This window comes from Sturnira hondurensis, unplaced genomic scaffold (genome assembly GCF_014824575.4).
Source record: "Sturnira hondurensis isolate 20B ecotype Veracruz unplaced genomic scaffold, ASM1482457v3 Scaffold0003681, whole genome shotgun sequence".
In the NCBI taxonomy this organism is placed as follows: domain Eukaryota; kingdom Metazoa; phylum Chordata; class Mammalia; order Chiroptera; family Phyllostomidae; genus Sturnira; species Sturnira hondurensis.
This window is the reverse complement of record NW_028076312.1, coordinates 2,420,131-2,442,943: the sequence shown is the minus strand read 5'-3', so window position 1 is coordinate 2,442,943 and position 22,813 is coordinate 2,420,131. Positions and strand designations below refer to the sequence as shown.

At 36.3% G+C, this 22,813-nt stretch overlaps 1 protein-coding gene across 3 annotated transcripts in view; it reads right to left on the bottom strand.

Annotated features, from left to right (window-relative positions):
- Positions 1 to 22,813, bottom strand: part of ERBB4 (erb-b2 receptor tyrosine kinase 4) — a 999,063-nt gene that overhangs the window by 239,526 nt on the left and 736,724 nt on the right. For all 3 annotated transcript variants that reach the window (XM_037042022.1, XM_037042020.1, XM_037042023.1), the window contains exons 13-16: positions 18,786 to 18,918; positions 14,057 to 14,150; positions 7,174 to 7,328; positions 424 to 498 (exon numbers count right to left, since the gene is read on the bottom strand). In XM_037042022.1, coding sequence (XP_036897917.1) covers positions 424 to 498; positions 7,174 to 7,328; positions 14,057 to 14,150; positions 18,786 to 18,918 — 457 coding nt within the window. The remainder of the gene's footprint in view (positions 1 to 423; positions 499 to 7,173; positions 7,329 to 14,056; positions 14,151 to 18,785; positions 18,919 to 22,813) is intronic.

Below are 22,813 nucleotides of genomic sequence, written 5' to 3'. Positions count from 1 at the left end.
GCACATGCCTGGGTTGCAGGTCAATTCCCAGCAGGGGACACATGAGAGGCAACCATACATTGATATTTCTCTCCTTCTCTCCTTCCCTTCCCCTCTAAAGATAAATAAATAAAAATTTTAAAAATATTTTTAAAAAAGAATGAAATATTTGATGAAAGCTCTAGCTAAAAAATTCAAAATTAATTAATTTTCCTTGATTGTACAAAATTAAAAATAATGCTATTAACAAATCTGGATTCTAGAGTCATAGCCAATGAAGTGAGAAGAGTTCAGAAATGTGGCTTGAAAAAGTTAAGTGCTAAATACCTCTTCCTACCTTCCCAATTTACCATATTACAAATTTCACCCAACCGGTTAGTACTTTTCACCCATGACCATTGGGAAAGGATTCAAGCGACAAAATGGAAACATGGTAGATGTTACCTAGCATGTTGTGGTAAAGTGGAATGGCCCGTCCAAGGGTAGTAAATGCAGTCATGACTAGTGGGACCGCTACACCTGCAGGCAATTACAGAACAGAAAACATCATTCTCCATTCGCAGTGACATGCACACTCATGCACCAGTGCTCACACACGGAGCCTCCAGGAAGAACATGGGAAGCAAGCACACCAAGTACCTATCCATCAGGCCGATGCAGTCTTCAATACTTGAGCCTATGCACCTGCAGAAGATGCAAATTTAAAAAATACAAGGAAAAAATTAGTCATTTAAAAATCAATAAAAATTGCACCAATTGTGACAAAGTCTTAATTATAGTCATTAGACAATCTTGGAACACCCTGAATTTAAAGGCAGTGAGACTATTGCTGGATGGATACCCAGAAATAAATCGCAAATACCACCCAAGTGGAATGCATAGAAACATATTCAGAGAAAAGGATGTTTTACTCTATTTCTGTGGATAACTTCCAAACACACACTGCACATTTCTAATATATGCAATTCATTTGCATCATCCGTAATTATGTCTCAGTGAAAAACTTATATTTCATCGGCTGTAATTGGTTTCATGCATACGATTTATTCAAAAAGCTCTTAAATTTAAGTAAGAAACAAAATCGATATAAAAGAAAACATGAACTAGTCAATATAATATAATAACCTGATGCTTAACACTCTTTAAAGATTGATTTTGGCAGAAAGTGAGTTGTCATTCTTTAATGTTATTCTCATAGATGCTTTACATAATCACATTATGCCATTCCTCGGTTGTGACTGTCTTTAAAACATATTTATCTTTAAACATGAATTCATTTAAAAAGCAAATTAACTGGTTTCACCATCCTGCAGTTTGTCTTGACACTCTCTTTTAAAAGAACAGTGCCATAACAAACAAACAAAAACAGATTTTTAAACTGCCAAAATATTGAAGTTAATTAATAACAAATAAATAAATCCTCTCCAAGGAAATGAATAAGTTCAGATGTAGGTAACTAAAAAATCTACCGAGATTAACATTTAAGTAAAATAACGTAAGTGCACAAAACTCTGATGTACACTCCCTAGAATTTCATTTCTGAGTATTCTAGAAATATTGTTCTTTCTACCCTCTGATTTTCTTGAATTGCTTTCCTTTCCATTTTTTCCCCAACAAAGACACAGAGCTCCAATGCATTATCAAGATTCTTCCTACAGCTATGATTTATAGAAATATCTAATTTTGCTGGTAGTAAAAGTGATTTTTCCAAACAAAATTTCTAACACAGCAAAAGAATGTGGAGTTAAAATTGCTGTATAATGAATAAGATATGTATCATGTATAAGGACAGGCTGTCCATTATATCTTTAAATAACTAAACACTGGTGAGCTAATGTAACTAAGCCTAATAATGATTAAGTCATTATTTTCCTACATCAAGAATATGTTATAAAATTCATACCAGGTAAAAAATGGGAATTGTTTTGAGGGTTGGTTTGAGAGGTCCAGAAAACTTTTAATGTACAGATATATGAGAAATACATTGTATATAAAGTTTTAAAAAATAAGCAAGTAAATAACTAGAGCATATAATTTGGAATTGATACTATAATTCCTAATCACAATATTTTCTAAAATGAGAAAATTAAGTACTAAAAACATTTTCAAATTCTCTTGTATGTTTTTCTTTGAATTCTATTCTGAAGAAGTAATTTTTTCAGGTTCATATTATAACTTCCTCAAAATGCTTTTATAACCTATGATTAGCTTATAATTTGTATTTTTATAATAACCTTTGGAAAATAAACATTTTGAAAGTGAAATTAAACTTCAGGAGAGAGTGTGAATAACAACAGATTATTCGGTCACTAAAAAGCAAAAATAAAAACCTGTATTGCATCATGCCCACTCAGTGTTCCTGCTATTCTAGGAACTGGAGGGAGAATAAGAGAGGAATTAGACATTTGTCCACTTTTTATGAGCTCGCAATACAGTGAAGGAGACAGATATGGCAACAGGGATAGGGAAAAGAAGCTAGAGCATGAGACAGGAGCCAGAATTTGAAGACGCCACTTAGCCACAAACTTAATAAAAACCATCAGAGGGTTTCAGAGAAGCAGTAAACTTGCTGGCTTTGTGTTTTATGTGGATCCCTATGGGGGGGGGGGCTGGGCAGCTGATACCCAGAAAGCTTTGTTTGGCACAGAGATTGTTTTAGTCTATTCAAGAGAGGATGGGCCATACTAGGAAAAGGGTGCCTATACACAGGCAAAGACATGGATTCAAGAAATACATTGGGAAGTATGGGAGTGGGGGGAAGAAGGAAGTTGATGGCTGGTTTGATAGCGAAAGTGGAAGGAAGAGCTAAGAATGACTCATACTTCTACTTTTGAGAATAGTGAAACCATTAGTGCGAGAAGAGGATCATTATTCCCTTGGGTGTGCTGGGGCAGAAGGAATTGCTAATTTCAGTTTTGTGCATCTATAGCTTAGTGTCATCCCACAACCCAGCAAGAGATGCTCCTCTGCGGATGGGAAATGAGTCTGTGGCTAGAGGGTGTGGGGAGGGGCAAAAGGCACAGCGCGATCATCAGTTTTCAAATAACACCCAGGAACAAATTAAAATCGTGTAAGTGGATAAAATGGCTGAAGAAAACTATAAAGTGAGAAAAGCAGAAACTGAGACGGGGACCCAAGAAACTCCAGTAACTAGTGAGTGAAAGGCCTCAGAAGATGAGCTCATGTCAGGAGCACGGGGAAAATCATTGAGTACGACGGATTAATTACAGTATCCTTGAAGCCCAATCGGCAGGGAGCTTTAGGAAATAGGGTGATCACCAGGTCACATGCAAAGAGAGGTCTAGGAAAACAAGAACTACTGAGAGTATTCCAGCTCCGATGGTCAAGCTCACTAGAATTTATAGTGTGGGTTGGGCAGCAAATTGAAGATAGAGGCAATGGAAAAGGAAAGGGTGGGGGGAAGAGGGGGCAGGACGTGTGCTCGAGAAAGTTGGTTAAGAGGATTGGGTAGGATATCTGAGATTTGAACCTGTGTGTACACTGTTTCTTTTATTAAAGATAAAAGAAACAATGGGAGACAAAGAAGAATAAGGGTATGGTCGAAGCAGTTCTATCCTCTGTGAAGAGAAGTCAGTATTTGAAGATGTATATTCTATGTCAACTCTGTCCTTTACATAAGCAACTCATTAGCACATATAATGTATATTGATTCAGCAAGACCACAGAATAATGAAAATACTAAACTTTTATAGAGTCAAAATCTAAAATGAGAGATTGAATAAAGATACAGAATAATATAACTTTCAACAAAATCAGTGTTCCAAACTAGAAAATTTCTAGAAAGAGCAGAATGAGAAACTATAATATGTCAATGTAACAGTATAAAAAATATCAAGAATTTAAAATATTGAGCTGCTTAATATTTGTCAGTACTTATCGATTTCTAAGCATCCTGATGTACCCATATAACTAATGTAGTGGATATATTTTGACAAAATCTCCAAATTTTGAAATGGAAATAGAAGAATATTTAAAAGTTTCAATCAAAGTAGAGTAGACACTAATTCCACAAGCAGCCCTTCTCTTCTTCTCCATCAATGAAAACTATTTCACTGATAAAATAATAAAAAGAATTGATAAAATAGATGAAGACAGGAAATTTCATAATATAGAATCATGATTTTAACATTAACAAGAATATTTAATAAAGTTTTTAAAAGATGCCTCATGAAAAACACATCTCCTAGCCCGCATCAAACCCCAAATTAAATGGACATTTATCACGGACTCAGTGGTGCTAGTGAGGAAACTGCTCTTTCCTTATGGTCGCATAGTTACATAGTAAATTCCGTTTACAAGTCCTCTTTAAAGATTTCTGCTTTAAAGACTGAAAATACAAAATTCATTCCTAATTTTTAAATTCTTGCTCACCCTCTCCAAATATGGGCAAGAGTCTCTAACGAAAGGCTATAAACTATAGGAAGAGCAGTTCACCAGACTGACACTTATTCCTAGTGGTGCAGAGCTGTGCCGGGCCCACCTCTGAACTTGGCCATCACCAGGTATGATGCACGGTAGGTGTTTAAATGAGAAGAGGCTGCTAAAATAAAAGTCTTTTAGTAAAGCTAAAAAGGAAACAACACTACTTTTTTTTTTTCCCACTAGGCATATTAGTGAAAAAGTCCCTGACAGGTGCTAAATGGATAATCTGCTTTAAAGGTATCTAAGGAACTTATTAGAGCCAATATACATAATGCACTTTTAGAGTAGCAAAAGTGCTCTTAAGGTATTAAACAGATAATTTTATTTTCAGAAAATCATTAAACAGTATTCAGAGTACGGACTTTTCTTCTTTAAAAAATGTGATTTGAAAGACGATTTCCATTAACTTGGCTCTTGAATTATCCAGCTGACATAATATTGGCATACAAAAGAAAAGCCGTTTTCCAAAGTGGAGCTGGCCTGGTGAGCTCACACTTACTAACTAATAGGTCAGTAATTACATGTGCTTAGGAATAAAAATAGTCACTCGTCCCACCATCTCGCTGCCCCAGTGATCCTTCCGCCTGCGAAGTGCACTCTGTTGCTGCCAAAAGGCTGCCAAAGCACAGTGCTGCGCAGCTGTCCTGTATAGAGGGGCGCGTGGGGAAATTTGAAATTTCTTAACTCCACTGTGTGGCTAGGGCCACAGGGAATTTGAGTGAGGTGAGTGAACCTGGGTGATATGGAGGCTATTAGAAAAAAGATGGCAGTAAATGAAATAAAAACAAACCCAAAAATCCTTCAGGACTGAGTTAGTTACAGAAACCCTGTACCTGGGAAGATGCCAAGGGGGACAATATTCAGATTCTGTCTAAGCATCATTCTGTAGGAGTAAATTTGGAAACATCCTTCTATTTACTGGGCGTTCCCACCTGATCTGGTCAGATTGGTTCCCTATTACACCTGCCTACTCCCCTTTGGCCGTCTCGCGTTGGTGGCTGTGGTAAACGGATCTCTTCATTGTCCCCGCTTCTACTCCCACAATATATGTTTTCTTTTATTTTATAATCATGATTTAACAGGGCTGAGGGGAAGACGCACCAGCCATACATGCAGACTATGGCTCCCTATGATCTCACTTTCATTTCCCTAATGGCTTCTTTGTAATTAGATTTGCAAAACCAGCAAAAGGCCTCATTTTGAATGGCAACAGCTGTTGACATCAACATTATATTAAATAATTTACTGGTTTAATTTTAGCTGCAAAACAATAAAACCCTCTTGTGGATGATTAGTTTAGCCAGCAGAGTTTCCTCTTTCGGCTGCTGACGCTTCCGCTTCAGTGGTGCCAGTTGTTGCTTCATGAAATACTCTTCACCCGAGTGTGCCGAACACTCACAGGGGGAGCAGTTTAGTCCTGCTAGTCTCCTTGAAGCACAGTGTCTGTGCAAATATTTCAGGATCCTCAACCTATGGGTTTATGTTTAAACCATTGGGTTGGCATTAGCCCTTCCAAGCTGAATTTGAATTTGAATAGCACACTACGACTTTACCTTTGAGGATCTGCCTCTCACAGGATGCCTTAAGCTGATTTCTCGACCCGCAGAAAATTAACAGCGTCTGCGAATCGACGTCCTTTTGGCAGAAGGGAATGTTGCGTGCTTCACTTCTTCAGCATCCCCTAAAAGCTAGCCCTTAATCTGGCAGAAAATCTCTTTATGAAACCTCATGCTTTCCTGCCAGATACAAAGTAAGCAAGATGATTCTCAACAAGTGCTTGTGTTCTTACGTGTGTGCGCATGCGTGTGGACACTCGCAATGGACAAGGGGTTTTATGGACACAGGGGGCATAGAGCACGAGAAACTGCTCTGGTTTATAAAAGTATTTACCTTCCACGGGGAAGAAAAAGAAAACACCTTACCGATATATAGATTTGTTGAAAAAATAGTTGCTGGGATTTGTTAGATAACGGACATTAGTTCAGTGTTTTTCTTCTTTCTGCTATGCCTTTGTTTTCAACTGTTCTAGGTCTCAAAGATAAATCTAATTTTTGACCATTTTGTGAGATGTAGTTTGAAAAACAGAAAAATGTGTTCCCCAATCATTACACAACAACAAAAAAAACAGGAAAAAAATTCTACATCAAACAAAAAAAATATTCTGTTACAGGTCAACCTACAACAAAATTACTTTCACAAAAAGCAGTGGTAATTTTATTAAAATACATATTACCAGGTTCCCTGATTTTTCTGCTAACATTCCTTTTGCTTCTATTTCCCTGAAGAAGTAATCCAAGGCAGTATTTACCAAAGAGGCATTAAATTACTCCTTAAACTGGTTCTAGCAACAAAGAAGCAGAAACAGAAAACCTATGTTGAAGATTTACTAAGCACACATCTCAAAAGTATAATCACTTTCTTTTCTAATGGCTTCAATCTTCAATAAATTTGAAAGAATTGCTACAGTCCATATAAACTATACCCAACACCAACTTCATGAAGTTGTCAACAAAATAGTTCTGGTTAAATGTTCCACAGAAATAGTTAAAAAGGTATACGTTGGATTCCTGAAGCCCTTTTCTTAGAAAGGATCTTGCTTAAAATCAACACACTGAATATAAAGACGAACAGAATTTCGTGTGAGAACGCTATCCACATTGAAGGCTGTGTCTGGGAAGCAGGCGCACGAGTGACCCTTTGGATTAGCAATACCCAGTTCAAGCCCAAGTCCTTCTCAGCCCCGATGCTTACCCTTGCGTGCAGTTTGGATGGCATGGGTGGCACTCCCGATCTTGGTCGGCATATTTGAATATGAAACTGTTTGCCCCCTGTAAGCCATCTGGACATTTTTCCACACAGTTGGGGCCATCCTTAAAGTGGGAGCACTTTGTACAGTTGTCAGGTCCCTGAGGTGTGAAAAACAAAACAGACAAAGAAAAATGGGTGCTGCTCCCTCTGAAACTGTAGGCATGCGGCTTGGTTACTGAGACTTTACTGGGTGGGCTGTGCTCTTCTAGGGAACTTGGAGGATGTTTCCAGCAACACAAAAGGTGATGCAGCTATTGTAGCCTTTTGATCACCACCTTTTCCAGAAGAATATCAGTATTTTCTTTTTGTCATTTAATCCTGGTTGTACTAAAAAGCAACCATATTTGATAACAACACTTTTTCCCCAGGGGCATTTTATCATAATTGCTAGAAATATGGGAGATTTCTTACTATATAGTCAATGAGGAAAAAGTAATTACATAACACCAAATTTCATATAAAAGTAAGATATTAATTCTGGGTGTCCAATGACTATTCCAACAATAGATATTAAAATTTAATATGGTCGAATTATCAGGAATTAGGCAGTTTAGGTCAATAAAGTTAATTTCTAAATTATTCTCAATCTCAATCAATTTATGATAATGCTAAAAGCAATGTAATGTTAATATTTAGGGATTTTACTCAATCACAGAATACTGAGAGTCATAAAAAGACACATTCCGGTAGCTAAATATTAAAAATTCCATAATGGTAAAGTAAATACATATGAAACATTAGTGGAGAAACATATTCAAGACAGGCAATATAAATATGAGTGTGATTAATTTAAGTAAAATTAACTCATTTGAAACATTTATATTTACATATACAATAATTTTCTAATATGTAGGATGTTAACAAGCAATATGCATCAAATATATTAAATGTATCTAAATATCATCACAAACGCAAAAATTTTAAACTATAGTAAACATCTGATGATTTTACAAAGAAAACTAATTTACATTTGGTACGGGGGACACTGAACATGCAACAAATGAGTAGCATATCCTCCAATTATTTTGAGAACATTTTGATTACAAATGATATTTTCTTAAAAGATGCCAATGTTTTTACTCATTTAGCTCTTTGGAAAAATGGTACCACTTGCTTGAGATTTACTTTTAGTTCTCCTTTTTGCACATCATATTGTCTTAGGTTTCCTCTTTGACCACCTCCTTTGAAATTTTTTTCCCTGATCTATTTCTCCCTGAAATCTGCCTACATCCACATGATTTAACATATTGACTACAATTCATAGAGCTAAGGTGTAGTAACTATAGTCAGAAATAACGCATTTTGTTAGGTTTATAATTATGAACAGTGTGGATTTGGAAGCCAAGAGCAAGCAAACTTCATACAGAGCTGGGTATTGGGCAGGGAGCATGGGAATCGGTTCATTCATGGGAGTGCCCTGCATCTCTCCATAAATGTTAACCACAAAGCAGGTAGACTTTGCAATCTGGTAACATAAGGCATCTGCCAAATAAGAAATATAATATTTTTAACACTTAAAGACAGAGGCTGCCCTGACTGGTGTAGCTCAGTGGATTGAGTGTGGGCGGTGAACCAAAGGGTCCACAGTTCGATTCCCAGTCAGGTCACATCCCTGCGTTGCAGGCCCGGTCCCCAGCAGGGGGCCTTCGAGAGGCAACCACACTTTAATGTTTCTCTCTTTTTTCTCCTTCCCTTCCCCTCACTCTAAAAATAAATAAATAAAATCTTTTTAAAAATACAGAGTCTGCTAGTAAAGAATAGTAGTGTAAAAAAGTAAAAGCAATCTTAAACACATTTTTGGAAATCCTGAGACTGTTGAGGTTCAGTTAGGCACAGGCACCTGTCTATTTCACTATTTTGATGTGATATTTAGAGCTTTGACAAAAATAAATTATCCTATGACACCTAACCCATATTCAACCTGAAGAGTTTGCTACTGGCAACTTCTTATTTCCTACCAGAAAAGAATACTTCACATGCTTCCAATTTTAACACCTGCTCAAGGGTACTTAGGCATGTAATGCCTTCTATTATATAAAATCATTTACTGTGCAAGTATGCTCAGTGGCATGACTTACTGTACAAGACAAGGGATGTGCTGATTTTTTCTTGCAGAACATAAGAATAAAAGAATAAAACTTATGATGAATAAAGTAGGCAGCTATAGTTGCAATTAGAAATAAGAAGTTATTTTTCTATCTCAGAAATGGAGATCACATGCAGGGTTATCAGTGGGCAGAGGTAAAAGGGAGAATGGAGGAAAGGTTACAGCAAGTAAGAAGCGTAACTGGTAAGTACAAAATAGACCAGGGGAGGAAATGGAGAAGCCAAAGAACTTACGTGTACAATGCATGGACATGAACTAAGGGGGTAGAATGCTGGAGGGAAGGGGGTTACAGGGTGGAGGAGGACAAAGGGGAGAAAAATGAGACAACTGTACTAGCATGATCAATGAAATATACTTAAAAATAAAATAAGATCATTGTAATATAAAATAATGTCCTGGTAAAATCAGAAGATATAACAATTATGAAATTAAAATTTAATTCACATTTAAACTTTAAGTACATTATAAGATACATTCTTTTTTGTTTTTCTTTGTTTATGTATTTCTTATTTTGATACAAGACCTAGTACCCTAAGCTGACATAACTAAAAAATGTCCTGTCAAATCTCAAAAAGAAATGAAATGTACTGTTTCTTCATCTCATTTCAATAATAAAGAGATTTAAAGAAATACACGTCTAATTCTTATTATTCTGTCATTATATTCCCAAAGCTTTTAAGAACCTAGGTTCATTCAATGAACTGATAAATGCAAGAATAATAATAATAGAAACAGAAGTGAAAGATTCTTCTTTATCTCTGATTTTAAGCTACACCTGGACTCATTAATCTAGACAGAAACTATAATAAACACCACAACCTGATGGAAACACTACATTTTTTATTCTCAGTGACAATTGGTGTTTTTCTCCAGTAGCTACTATAAGAGACAAAGCTACATTTCACAGGCATCCAGTTCTCTCTCACTTCCAGCCACATGAGAATTTGATATTCTCCTCTCACCAGGGGTCAGGTACATCTTGCTCTGGACAATGTAAATAGAAAGGGTTTATGAGACTGTCATTGCTAAACGCCCCAGCCTCCTCTTTCCCTGCTCCCATGGATCAGGGACTCTGTGCAGAGGTGGAGATGCCATGAATTCGTAGCATCATGGAATGCTAGACCGATGGAAGTTGGGGCTGACTTCGAGCCTTTTCTAGACTTACAGTGCATTCTACATTAAAAAAATTGAAATATTTTTCTGTAAGCTACTATGAAATGAGGACAGCTACTTTAGTTTTCATGAAAATACATTTTAAAAATCAGTTCTGATCCCCTATTTATTCTCTTCTTCTATCTCTCTGGCCGATATTTTGGTTGCCTCAAAGTTTGTCTGATTTCCCTACTTTTCTTTCTTCTCATATGCCATCAGTTATCCTTAGTACAGGAGTGGTAAAAGAGAGACAGGAAGAATAAAATGGTTAAAAAATACATAATAATAGTAAAATAAAGAAGACCGAGTGCAGACGGGCAAGGATACAAAAGCAAAGGCTTCCTCTATTTTGAATCCCTCCCTCTCAAGAGCATCCCGGGTTTCTGTCGTACTTCAATTGAATAATACCATCCTATGTCATATGTAGGTGTCATACCCAGAAAGTGTGTTATCCTTATTACACTACAGACATTTTTGCCTGGAAAAAAAAAAGGATGAAAAGAGGGCAAAATTTAGAGTCAGAACTTTTATAATTGGGTGCCAGTTCCACATCACACTGGCTTGTTGACTTTTTGGTGTAACTTGATAATCATTACAGGTTCCATTTTTTTTTATAGTTTAAATGACAAATGTGATAGTATGCACCATACATAAATGTTTAGTACATATATATTTACATACATAAATAAGTAAATAAAGATATGTATGTATATGTATAAACTGTTATTATCAAGAAAACATTGACAGATCAGAAAGATGGGACTTCAACAATTTTAATCATGAGGGAATTCCAGCTGGCTTTATGACTTTTTCCCTCTATCTTATCTCAATGTTGGTCTCATAGAGAATTTTCCAGAACCTCTTGGGGATCCGAAGTGGTATATGCCTGTTGTATGGCACACAAAACCTCCTCTTCTCTGGTTGTGGTAATCAACCTGTGGACTCAGAAATAGGCAAAATCCTAACATGAATTGTGATGGCTAAGAGCACGCAACCCCCCAGTGAGAGCAAATTAAGGCTATTGTCGGAGCTCAGTCCTGCTGGCCTTTCAGACAGCAGAACCCGGAAGATGTGTGTCCGCACCTGCTGAGCGTCTCTAGGCTTACTGATCAAGTAATCAAGGAGGTTTCCTCGATTCTGTCCTCTGATCTTTCACAGATGCCAATTCAGCATTATTAAACTTTTTCCCCTTTTGCCTCCTCTGATCTCCAGACATGTCAACTCACAACTTTAGGCCTGGACATTGCCTTTTCTACTTTCTAAACCAGCAATTTTCAAACTTTTTCATCTCATGACACACATCAACTAATTAGTAAAATTTTGAAGCCCACCAAAACATATATTATATTTTTGCAGATGTGACCAAAAATAGGTGTAATTTTGATTCATTCATATTGGATGGCTATTGTTGTGATGGCTGTTGTCCTTTTTTTACCTGACAATCTAAGGGAAGAAAGGTCAGTGCCTCTGACTAAGTAGTCAGGTATTGCATGTGTTACACATTCTTGCAGCACGCCAGTGTGCTGTGGCCTGCTGGTTGAAAAATCATTGTTCTAAACATATTAATGCATAGTTTTATCCCTGGTTAGTGATTTTAAATATATGACCCAACAATGCTGTCATTAGAGAATCAAAATGATGTCCTTGAAACAACAATTTAAGAAAAAAGAAAAAAGAAAATCACTCTCAGAGACACAGACAATAACTATCTGGTGATTACCAAATGGAAATGAGGGTCAGGGGAGTTAGAATAGGGCTTAATGGGCACAAAGAGTGATGGAAGGAGATTTGGCTTGGGGTGGTGAACACATAATACAATATACAGGTAATGTTTTATAGAATTGTACTCCTGAAACCTACATAATTTTTTAAACCAATCTCACCAATACATTTAATATCAAAGTTTAAAAAACTCAAAATTAATAAAAATACCTATTTTCATTCTTTTTTAGTTAGCAAATAATTTTGAAAATGGAAAAGACACTAACTCAGAGGAGTTTTGTATATGTATTCTGTAAACTGTCTTAATTCTTTAAAATAACAAAAGAATCATGAACAAATTCTTGACTACTCTATCTGATTATACATTTTCAAAGTCTTGGTCTGTCTAGGAGAGATTTTATTATTCTGTGACTTACGGTCAAGAAGGTACCTAAATATGTTAGTTTTTAAAGAAGTCACATCAAAAGCTCAATTTGCTTCAGAACCATGATGAAACTTTATATCCCTGTGTTGTTTCATGACATTCTTTCCAGACTCTATGCTTCCCATGTCACAGATACATTGTATTTTCCCTTACTAGTCTTACTGGGGAAATAAAATGACTGCGTATGCCCTTTGCATACTTACTTGGAGATCATTACATATTAAACTATCTTTAAGACTTTGGTTCTTCAGGCCAATCACACCACTTCTTTTCCTCAGAGGTCTGATTTTCCAAACTTAATCATCCCGTGGTAGTCCTCTGAGCTGTCCAAGTTTTCCACATCCTTCTTTAGATGAAGTGCCAGTATGGCTCACAGGGGCCTAATGGGAGTTTGGATGGCTCGAAGATATGTTTTTTTTTTGCCTAAGCTAATTAGTGCAGAATAAGTACTCTGGCAGAAACATTGATACAATTTAATTTTAAAATAAATTTTTATGGAACCATGTTGAACTCTTGACTATACCCAAATGTCAGTCCTCAAGTCATCTACTGAGAGATGACTCAATACACAAACAAAATGGAAATTTGTCTAAAGAAGGATGAGTATGACACTTTGGAATAACAAATGTATAAGGACCTTTTTATCAAGAACAAGCCTGAATGGTGGGACCCAAAGGGAAGTCTGAAAAGTAATGATCATTTCCTCTGCAAGGCTGACTTCAAACTGTGAGTATAAACTTATCCAAGAAGACTTTCCTGATCCCATACCCTCTCCTTAGGTTCTTCTACCTCTGATTTTCCCTTTGCCACAGTATTTATCACACTGCTTTAGACTCTAGTTTGCATTTGCCTTCCTCTTTCTTTCAGCTGTCCTTCACAATGTCATCATAGTTAAATAATTAAACACAGAACGTATTATAGTTTACCTGAAAGTAAGAACTTTCACATTTGCGTAGCTTTGCGTGTTTTTGCATTCCAGATTTTAATTCAAAGCATAATTCAAACATCACTTCTCTATGGCCTTTCTTGATGCCCCAGTTTCCACCCCCAAAAGAGATTAGTTCCTCCCTTAACTGTATTCCTATAACAATTTATACACATTAATAATTTATCATTTATTTGTCTTCAGTTTAATTACTTATGCATCTCTCTTTTCAACACTGTGTGATCTTCAGGTCCAACTCCATACCTTCTTTCTGAATACATGATCCGGGACATAAACATTTAAGAAATTGAATTTTGGATGTTATATCTCCATGACTACACTTACACCCCTTCAGGGTGAACTACCAAATGTGATTCCGCACAGCATGCTAGAGATATTTATTGAAAGTGGGGTTAAACAATAAAGCAATGACATAAACATTTCAATGACATGAAACGGAATAAGCCAACATAACCACAGATGTCCTCAAGCTTACCGGCCCGTGGCACGTGAGGACGCCATCTTCCATCTTCTCACACTGGGGGTCACACTCCACACAGATGGAGCCATTCGCAAACTCCCGAAATTCGCTGTGGAAACATCAGCTGCGTGAGGTGGTGTAAGCAAACAAGCTGTCAACTTAACAAATGAAGTAACATCTGCTAAGAGTCCTATTGGCAGAGCAAACTCTGGAGTTTGTGTCTCTCTGTGCCAGGAGCATCGGAATCATTTCTCCAAACATTCAGGAATAAAAGTTCTCCATTAGGAGAAAAGACAAACTGCAGCCAGATGGCTCTCCTCACCCTCCGTTGGGTTCAACGATAGACTTATTCAGGAAACCTCTCTCTTGTGAGAGATATTACAGACATCTCAAAAAAAAAAAAAGGATAACTCTTCTGATGACAGAGCAGAATTGGTTTTAACTTCTTAAGAAAGGATGTCTCGGCTGGTGTCTCTATAAAATTTTACTCTTAGTGGGAGCTATGCTTTTTAAACTCTGAAAGAACCATTGTCTTTTTCTTGTTGCTAAGTTACATGAACATTCCCCATCCCTGTCCTTCAAATCCCAAGACTCTTTAATTTATTTTTGGTGAAACTTCAAAAACTGCTTTGATTTCTTTTCTTCTTTTAAAATGTATGCCTTAGAGAATTAGAGAAAATATCTTTTTTATGGCAGATTTTATTTTCTTAGACTATTGATCTAATATCACAACATCTTTTTCAGTTTAAATTCTTTTTGAAGTGATTCTATATGATGTAAAATAAAAAATAGTTTAATAGTAACATTCTAAAACATTCTAATTAAAAAATCTGGGATGATGGTCATCCCTTTGTACAACCTTATACATTATGGCTATTTGTAATCTAGATCTACTCTAAAATTTTCATTTTGATGATTATTAGTCATGTACAATATGTTTAGACCACTGTATTCCTACTAATGTATGAGTGAATGAAGTACTGGGTCAAGATAATTTAGAATGCCAGTTATGAGCCATTAACAAAATGTCTAAATAGTTATAGCTACTGTATTGCTTTGTGCCTTTGTATTATGATGTACCATTCCAAACTAACAGCATTGCAAATATGGTAATCTTAAGTTAATTAGGTGAAAAATTCAAATTAATTTTTTTCTTGAGTGAAATATTTACTTTTTTATAGTGAAATATCTCATTTTGTCACTGTAAAGCCTTAATAAATGACAGGAGTCTAAAATTTGGGCTCTGTTTTCTGTTGTTGAGATTAAGATTATGTCTACTCCAAGGTGAAATAATTCAATTTGGTTTCTCAAAGGAATAGGACACATCAATAGTTAAGATATGTGTGAATGCAAATATTCACATGGATTTTACATTTTTAAGTGAGGTGTTAGCCTGTTATGGGTTAAACATTTTATGAACTTTCTTAAATTTAAAATATCAATTGTATTAGAACTGATTTTCTTTAGCATGTTTCATTAACATGAGTGATATAAAATACTCAACTAGAAAATCTTTGAAATACAAAGGGGAAAATGACCTAGTATTGGGGCTGAGGGAGTAGCTAAATTATAAAGAGAATCAGAGATGTTACCTGTTTAATGAAATTACATAACAGTTACAGCAATGAATTGCTTCCTCTGTCTGCAGCTCTCCAGGATGACTAAAGGGTTATGGTACTAAATAAAGGTCATAGTTTTTATGACACTAAAATATAGGTTCTGTTAATTTTCTTTTCTCCAAAATCTCCTGTCCCACACACAGAATTGAGGTAAAGTGAATATGTGACTAAGAAAGTCATAGAGACATGCTAGCTGCCTTTTCTTGTCTAGACTGATTTCCATTTGTAGGGCCTCTGGCTCTCTTCCTCTCTGCTCCCAGAACACGTTCTCCTTGCAGTTTCTCTAACTTCTCGTTATCATTATTGTGTCCATCATGGTCCTTTTTCTTCCACTTCCTTTAGTAATTCTACTATGACTTTGCCGGAGAGCTCCCCTTTCACTTGAACCCCACGTAACGAATCACAGTCTAATGAGCATGGGCTTTGCGTAGTAGAGAGCTTTTTATTACTTGTGTTCACTGCTATACATTTTTCAGTGTGTTGTGTGCGGGCTATCTTAGCCAATACTTTGAAGTCAAGTCTTCCCTAATTTAAATCTCAGCATCCACACTAATATTTCCAGGACTTAAAACCCTGAACTTCTCTAAGCTTCAGTTTTTTAAGTATCCTTTGTAAAGGGGAAAAATAACATTTCAAGGAAAGGTTGTGATTATTAATTGTGAAAATGCTTACAAAGAACTTAGACTGGCACTCATTTTGATTTTTTGTTTTGTTCTAACAGTTTCAGAAGTGTTTAATCACAGTACCAGATAAGAACATTTCAAAGATCCCATTGCAATTAGCTTTCTCTTTCATTTTGATTGCTTGTGCATTGTGGTTAAGAGTTGGCAAAATCCAGGAAGTCAAATTACTTGAATTTGAGTATTAATAGCCAGAAGTTGACTAATTTTCTTCTAACCTTTTAAAAAGCTCTATATTTGGGATTGCTTCTCATATGATAATCAACCTCTTTTATAAGTATATGAATAAGATTTTGGTAAATGTCATACTATATTTGTGTTTAATTTTAGTAGTTTTTCAGGTGACAGTTCTACCTAACCATTTCGTCAGCCCAGATTAACAGACACAGAAAAAAATAACAATTTTAATGGTAAGAATTTTAAGAAAATTTGTTATCTATTTTCTCATTTCATAATCACAGCTAATTTATGAAGTTGACAGCCTTACTATTCTTATTTCTCATATAAGAAAACCGAGTGAACAAGGATTAGCTTATTTGTCTAGGGTTGGACATTTCAACTAGGAAGTGACAAAGTTAGGCTTTGAATTCAGTTTTCCTCAAAGGCTGTCTTAACCATTAGGCAACGCTAATAGAAATTACCCAATACCACAGGATTGGAGATGGGGTAATCTACCATGTTTGGGCAGGCAAGATTCACATCATATTCTTACAAGATAATATAATTTATTATCTTTCAAATTAACTCTCTGAGTATGGTTTTCTAGGCCCCCATTAGTACTGCAAAATACATTAAAAACATTACATTTCCTTAATACATTTGATTTAATGACAAAGAAAATGTCAAATGTTTAGAAACAGTCTGGTAATTATTGTCATTTATTCAGGAAATGGTATTTTTTCTCTGCTTGGTTTTCACTGTTTTGCCAGCTGAGACAGCGGATGGTGTATACATCCACATATTCATCAATCTTATATTTCTGATAAGTTTAAAACTAAAATATTAAAGAAAAACAATGGCATCTGGAAAGGAAAAAATGAATATGATGCCTTGATTATAGTGTTGGTTTGGTTCTTATGCAGGCGTTTGACTTTGGGCAACGCAGATTCCACATCAGTTCTCACTGGTTGGAATTGCACATATACATTCAATTCACTTTTAGTGTGACCTTCACTTCACATAGTTGAAGTCTATTAGTTTCATTATAGTGGCATGGATTACCACATGCAAATAAGCATATTTGACCAGAGGTATTTTATGTACAGAAAATATCACACTTTTGTAATAATAAACAAGCATGAACACATTTCAACGACACAAACAGCACATAATTTGTTATTCATTATCAAATTTATGAGCTGATTGTACCTTACAAAATTATAAGCTGAATTTTTTCTGAAAAACTATCAAATTATTATTTAAAGATTTTGTACTTTTTAAAAAAAATTGATCTTTTTCCCCAAAATTCCTTGAACAGGATTGTGGTCATCCTTCAAAGAAGACACATAGCAATACTGTTATGATTCATATATTTCTATCTTTCTGCTATAAAATACCCAAGTACAAGTTACCCAAGACCATGAAAATAGTCGTTAAAACAAGGACAATTCATGGGGCAGAAGAAGAAGTTAAATAAAGAAATTCAAAACTACATTTTTACAAAACTGTTGAAAGTACTATCTGTGAGCAATATTAAAAAATTTGACTCAGGGACAGCACAAAAAATGTATTACCACACTAATGAAGGACAACTACGATGCGTGAAATGGCATGTGATGATAAAGTGATTTTATGAGTATATTAAATGGCAGGCAGCAAGGTATATACTAGGTTTTATTGTAGTATTAGAAGGAATTTAAGACACTTGACTTAAAATATTGCTTAGGTTATCTTTAGAAAGTGGCAGAACACTTAGAAAAACCTATTCAAGTAGGAACTATGAAGGTAGTTTTTCTACAGGGCTAAGCAGTTGTCAGAGACACAGAAATGTGTGCCATTCCTAATACCAAATCAAATAGACATGAATCCTAAGTTTAAAAAAAAGTTATATATAATTGTAGATGACTACTGACAGATAGTGTGAGAAAAAAGATTATTGGGATATATAAAAAGAAAGATCACCTATAGCAATCCTTTTATAAGAATAGAAATATATTTTTTATTTTTGCTTAAGAGAAATTTTAATATTTTGTTAAGAATTATCTATTTTGTTACATTTTTTAATGTAAATAAACAATATATACTTGGACTTGCTATTTCAAATAATGTAATTTTTCTCTTTCATTAATTTCCTATAAGTTGTCTCCATTATGCAATAAAAGCTCTCCTGAAAGATCTCGGCCAGAACAGAGATACCGAAATTTTATGATTTTCTTGTCATTTTAAAATCTGAACTGGACGGCACTTCAAAGGTCAGGGGGACAGGCGACATGTAGGGTGCCTTACCCGTCATAGAGATTACAAGAATCTATGCAGCTCCTGCCCCTGCTGAAGCGACGGCAGGACAGGCACTGGTCTGGCCCAGGTCCCCAACAGCCATCGTTGGAACACAGATGGTTGCACACCATTCCTTCAGCAGCTGAAAAACACACCAGAATCAAGAGCAAATAAACAGAAGCTTGCGTCAAAACTTACAAGTTTAATATACACCTTCCTAAGTAAAGCCATCTCTGTAGGAGTTTGATTGAAAAAGATCTACAGTGGACTACTTCGGTTGCCTGTCTTGTTGCCATGACTCCCAGTGTCTGCAGCTTCTTCATATTGCAGCGCTCGGTCACTGTGTTTGTACAACAACAGTGCTCTTTCAATAAAATGGGACAAATGTCAATTGCCTATGTCTAAACTCTACAGGGGACACGTGAAAGAAATTAAACTTCCCATTAAGGGGAGGACAAACCACACCTTTCTGAAGCCCACCCTTTGTTCCACAATTACACCAAACTTGGAGTTTGGAGTATTGAGAGCTCTTTCTCTATTCTGTAAATAGTTCCCCCCAGTCTTAGCTTTGTCTTTTCTTACTTTGAACACTGCCTTTTAATAAGAACTTTTCATTTTGGTTAAGTACAATTTATCAATTTAATTTTTATGAATCATGCTTTGGGTATCGTATCTAAGAAATCTTTGCCTAACCCAAAGGAACATAGTTTTTCTCTGATGTTTTCTTTTAGAAGTTTTAGGAGTGTGGGTATTACATTTAGGTGCATGACTCATTTTGAGCTAGTTAGTGTGTATGGTATTGTATTAGTCAGGGTTCTCCAGAGAGACAGAACCTGATTTTAAAATACTGAATTAGACTTGGAACCCTATAACAAACCCCACTTGGTTACGCTTTATAATCAGTTTTATATATTGCTGAATGCTACGTGCTACCTTGAGAGATATAAGGGTTCACGCTTTCAGTTTTTCCCTGGCATAGGGTACCCTTTGTTCATACTTGGGTCCTAATCTTCAAACCTCTCGTGCAGAGTAGGAATGTTCATTCATTTTACAGGTGAACAGAGGCTCAGAGAAGCTGAGCTGCCCAAGGTCACAAGTGTCAGAGTAGGGGTTCAAGCACATTCTGCCTTCTCTCTTTATTACCCAATAGGGATGAAAGTCTTAGCTCTCTGTTCCCCCTGACACCATCTGGTGGGGAGATGGGCATCGCATTACAACCTGGTGAAGGTGGGAAGCTGGGAAGCCGGCACTTCTCACTCGTTTGCTTGCCTGGGTGAAGCTGGGGCCACAGTTTGTTTTTTTTTTTCCTGTGGTGTTTGTCTGGGGTAGATCAGCTATTGTCTACCAGGTTTTTGTCTTGCTAGTTTGCACCTTTCCAGGCCCTTCAGAAGAGAAAACAGGCTTTTGTTGGGGGCTTTTTCGGTCTGCACCGGTTGGTGTTTCTCAGTTGCCAACGTCTACACCTTTACATACGGGATACATGAGACAAAAATAAAATCTAACTCACATCTGTGTGTTTCTGGGATGCTAAATCTAGTTTCTTTTTTGTCTCAACCTTCTAAAATTATATTATATTCTTTATATCTAATGTTTGGGGGGGTTAGTTGTACTTATCAAAAGGACTAGAGAAAAGTATATCTACTTCATCTTCCCAGAAGCAGAAATCTAGCATACATCTGTAAGTCATGGTGGTCTATTTCAAGACACACTTCACCACTTCAGACATAGTCTAAAAACCTGAAAGTGGGTTGATCTATTTATCTCACCAATTCATATTATTTTTTTTAGTTTGAAAACCTCTCACTCTTGTCTCTTCTCCCTCCCCAATTTGAGAGTGGTAGAACTGTACAGTACAAGGAGGGGAGGAAACCTGGAATTTATTTATAAAAAACATGTATTTATTTTTACATGATTAAACTTCCATCACCTGCAAAGACTCTTCTTTGGATGAAATACACCTACTGAGGTGTCTTTCCCATTGCTCAAAAAACAGTTTTTGAACTCTTCAATTTTGATGTTTTTTAGTGCTTCTACTGTTTTTGTTTGTTTGTTTGTTTGTTTGCCTCTTTCCCAAGGGCAAAATATTTCTCTGTGTACTGTTTTCATCAGGGGAAACAAAAAAAGTCACTGGGGGCGAGATTGGGTGATAGGGAGGGTGGGGTACAGGGATCATGCTGGTTTTGGTCAAAAACTGCTGAACATGCAGCATGTGTAGGCAGGTGCGTTTGTGAACCACGCATCATGAACTGGGCAAAAGGCACCAAAAGAGTCTTCAAAAAAACTCATTGAAGCTGAACGCAATCTCTCACAACAGTGCCAGGTGGTACCCTGATACAGATGTGTTCCTAGAACACCCATCTAGCAGGGGAAGCCTGTACCAGAAGGGGTCTGCCCCTAGAAGATAATTCCTCTTTTGGGGGTCCCCTTTGTATGCAGAGGGGTGAAATCTCTCTGCTTCGATTTTACGATGTATCCTTTCACATTAGTTGGAGAGGAGGGTTTTAGCTTTACCCAAGCTATTTCCATTTGTGCTGTTTACCGCCCACCTTGGTCTATATTCATATGCTCAATTACAGCGCAATTTTGGATTAGGGAAACAGTATCTATTGGAGAAAAGCAACACTAAACAGAAAACTATGATTACTTTCTTTCCATTCATTCCAAACTACTAGAGGATGATATGGAAGGCTGGTTGATCATTTTCTCCAAAGTGAAACCAAAGAAAGTGTCTCCATACAACACAGAACAAAAGGCCAAGGATGCTACCTCTCTTTGAAATTCTTAAGAGGAAAGAAGTTTTTGATCAACACCAAGAATTCAACAGCCCTTGGACCTCCTCCCTACATGGAAAGGAGTAGGAGGCCCATTCAATAGCTTACAGCACACAAGGCCACTATAAACCTCCCTAAGGACACTTTACCAAAAGTAAAGGCAACCTTTAACTTTCTCTGTGTTTTCTCTGGAATTTGCGAGATAGGTTTTTCTTTATCTCGTCTGAATTGTCCTGGTCTGCTAAAAATTTATTGATGAAAGGAAACTTGACTTGGGGTGGGTGAACACATAATACAGTACACAGATGATGCATTTTAGAATTGCATACCTGAAACCTATATAATTTTTAATCCTCACCCAAGGATATGTTTATTGATTTCAGAGCAAGAAAGAAAGATCAATGTGAGAGAGAAATATTGATTGGTTGCCTCCAAAATGTGCCCTGAGCAGGGCACATTGCAACCCAGGGCACACTGCAAGGCACATAGTCCTTGCAACCCAGGAATGTGCTCTCACTGAGATTTGAACCCACAACCTTCAGTTGTACAGGACAGCAGTCCAGCCAAATAAGCCACTTGGTTTGGGCTGAAACCTATACAGTTTTATTAACTAATGTCACCTCAATAAATCCCACAAATAAAAAACAATAACAAAATTATTGGAGAGAAAATACTGCTTGGTATTTTGACCTTTATAGATAAAATTGAACTTACTTTAATGAAAATATAGGCAAGTTTAACTAATGGATCTTGTTACTGTGCTGCATGTGTAGAAACCTTAAAGCATGTGCAATTAAGGCCAACATTTATTTTCTTCCAGCTTTATTGAGATAAAATTACTTACAATATCATGTAAGTTTAAGATATACAATGTGATCTGACATATGTATATATTGAAAAATATTTACCACACTAAATTTAGTTAATACATGTTTGATCTCAAATAATTACCCATGTTGTTATTGTTATGTTGCGAACACTGAATCTGTATTTTCGTAGCAACATTGGAGTGTGCAGTGCAGTATTGTTAACTATAGTCACCATGTTGTACCTTAGAACCCGGAACTTATTCATCCTATAATGGGCAGTGTGTACCCTTTGACCTACATCTCCTCATCCCCACCCTTCCCCCACTCAGGCCCTGGCAATTGCTACTTTACTCTCTGTTTCTATGAGGCTGATGTTATATATTCCACATAGAAGTAAGATAATATACTATATGACTTTCTCTGTTTGACTTAATTAACTTAACATGATGCCTGAAGA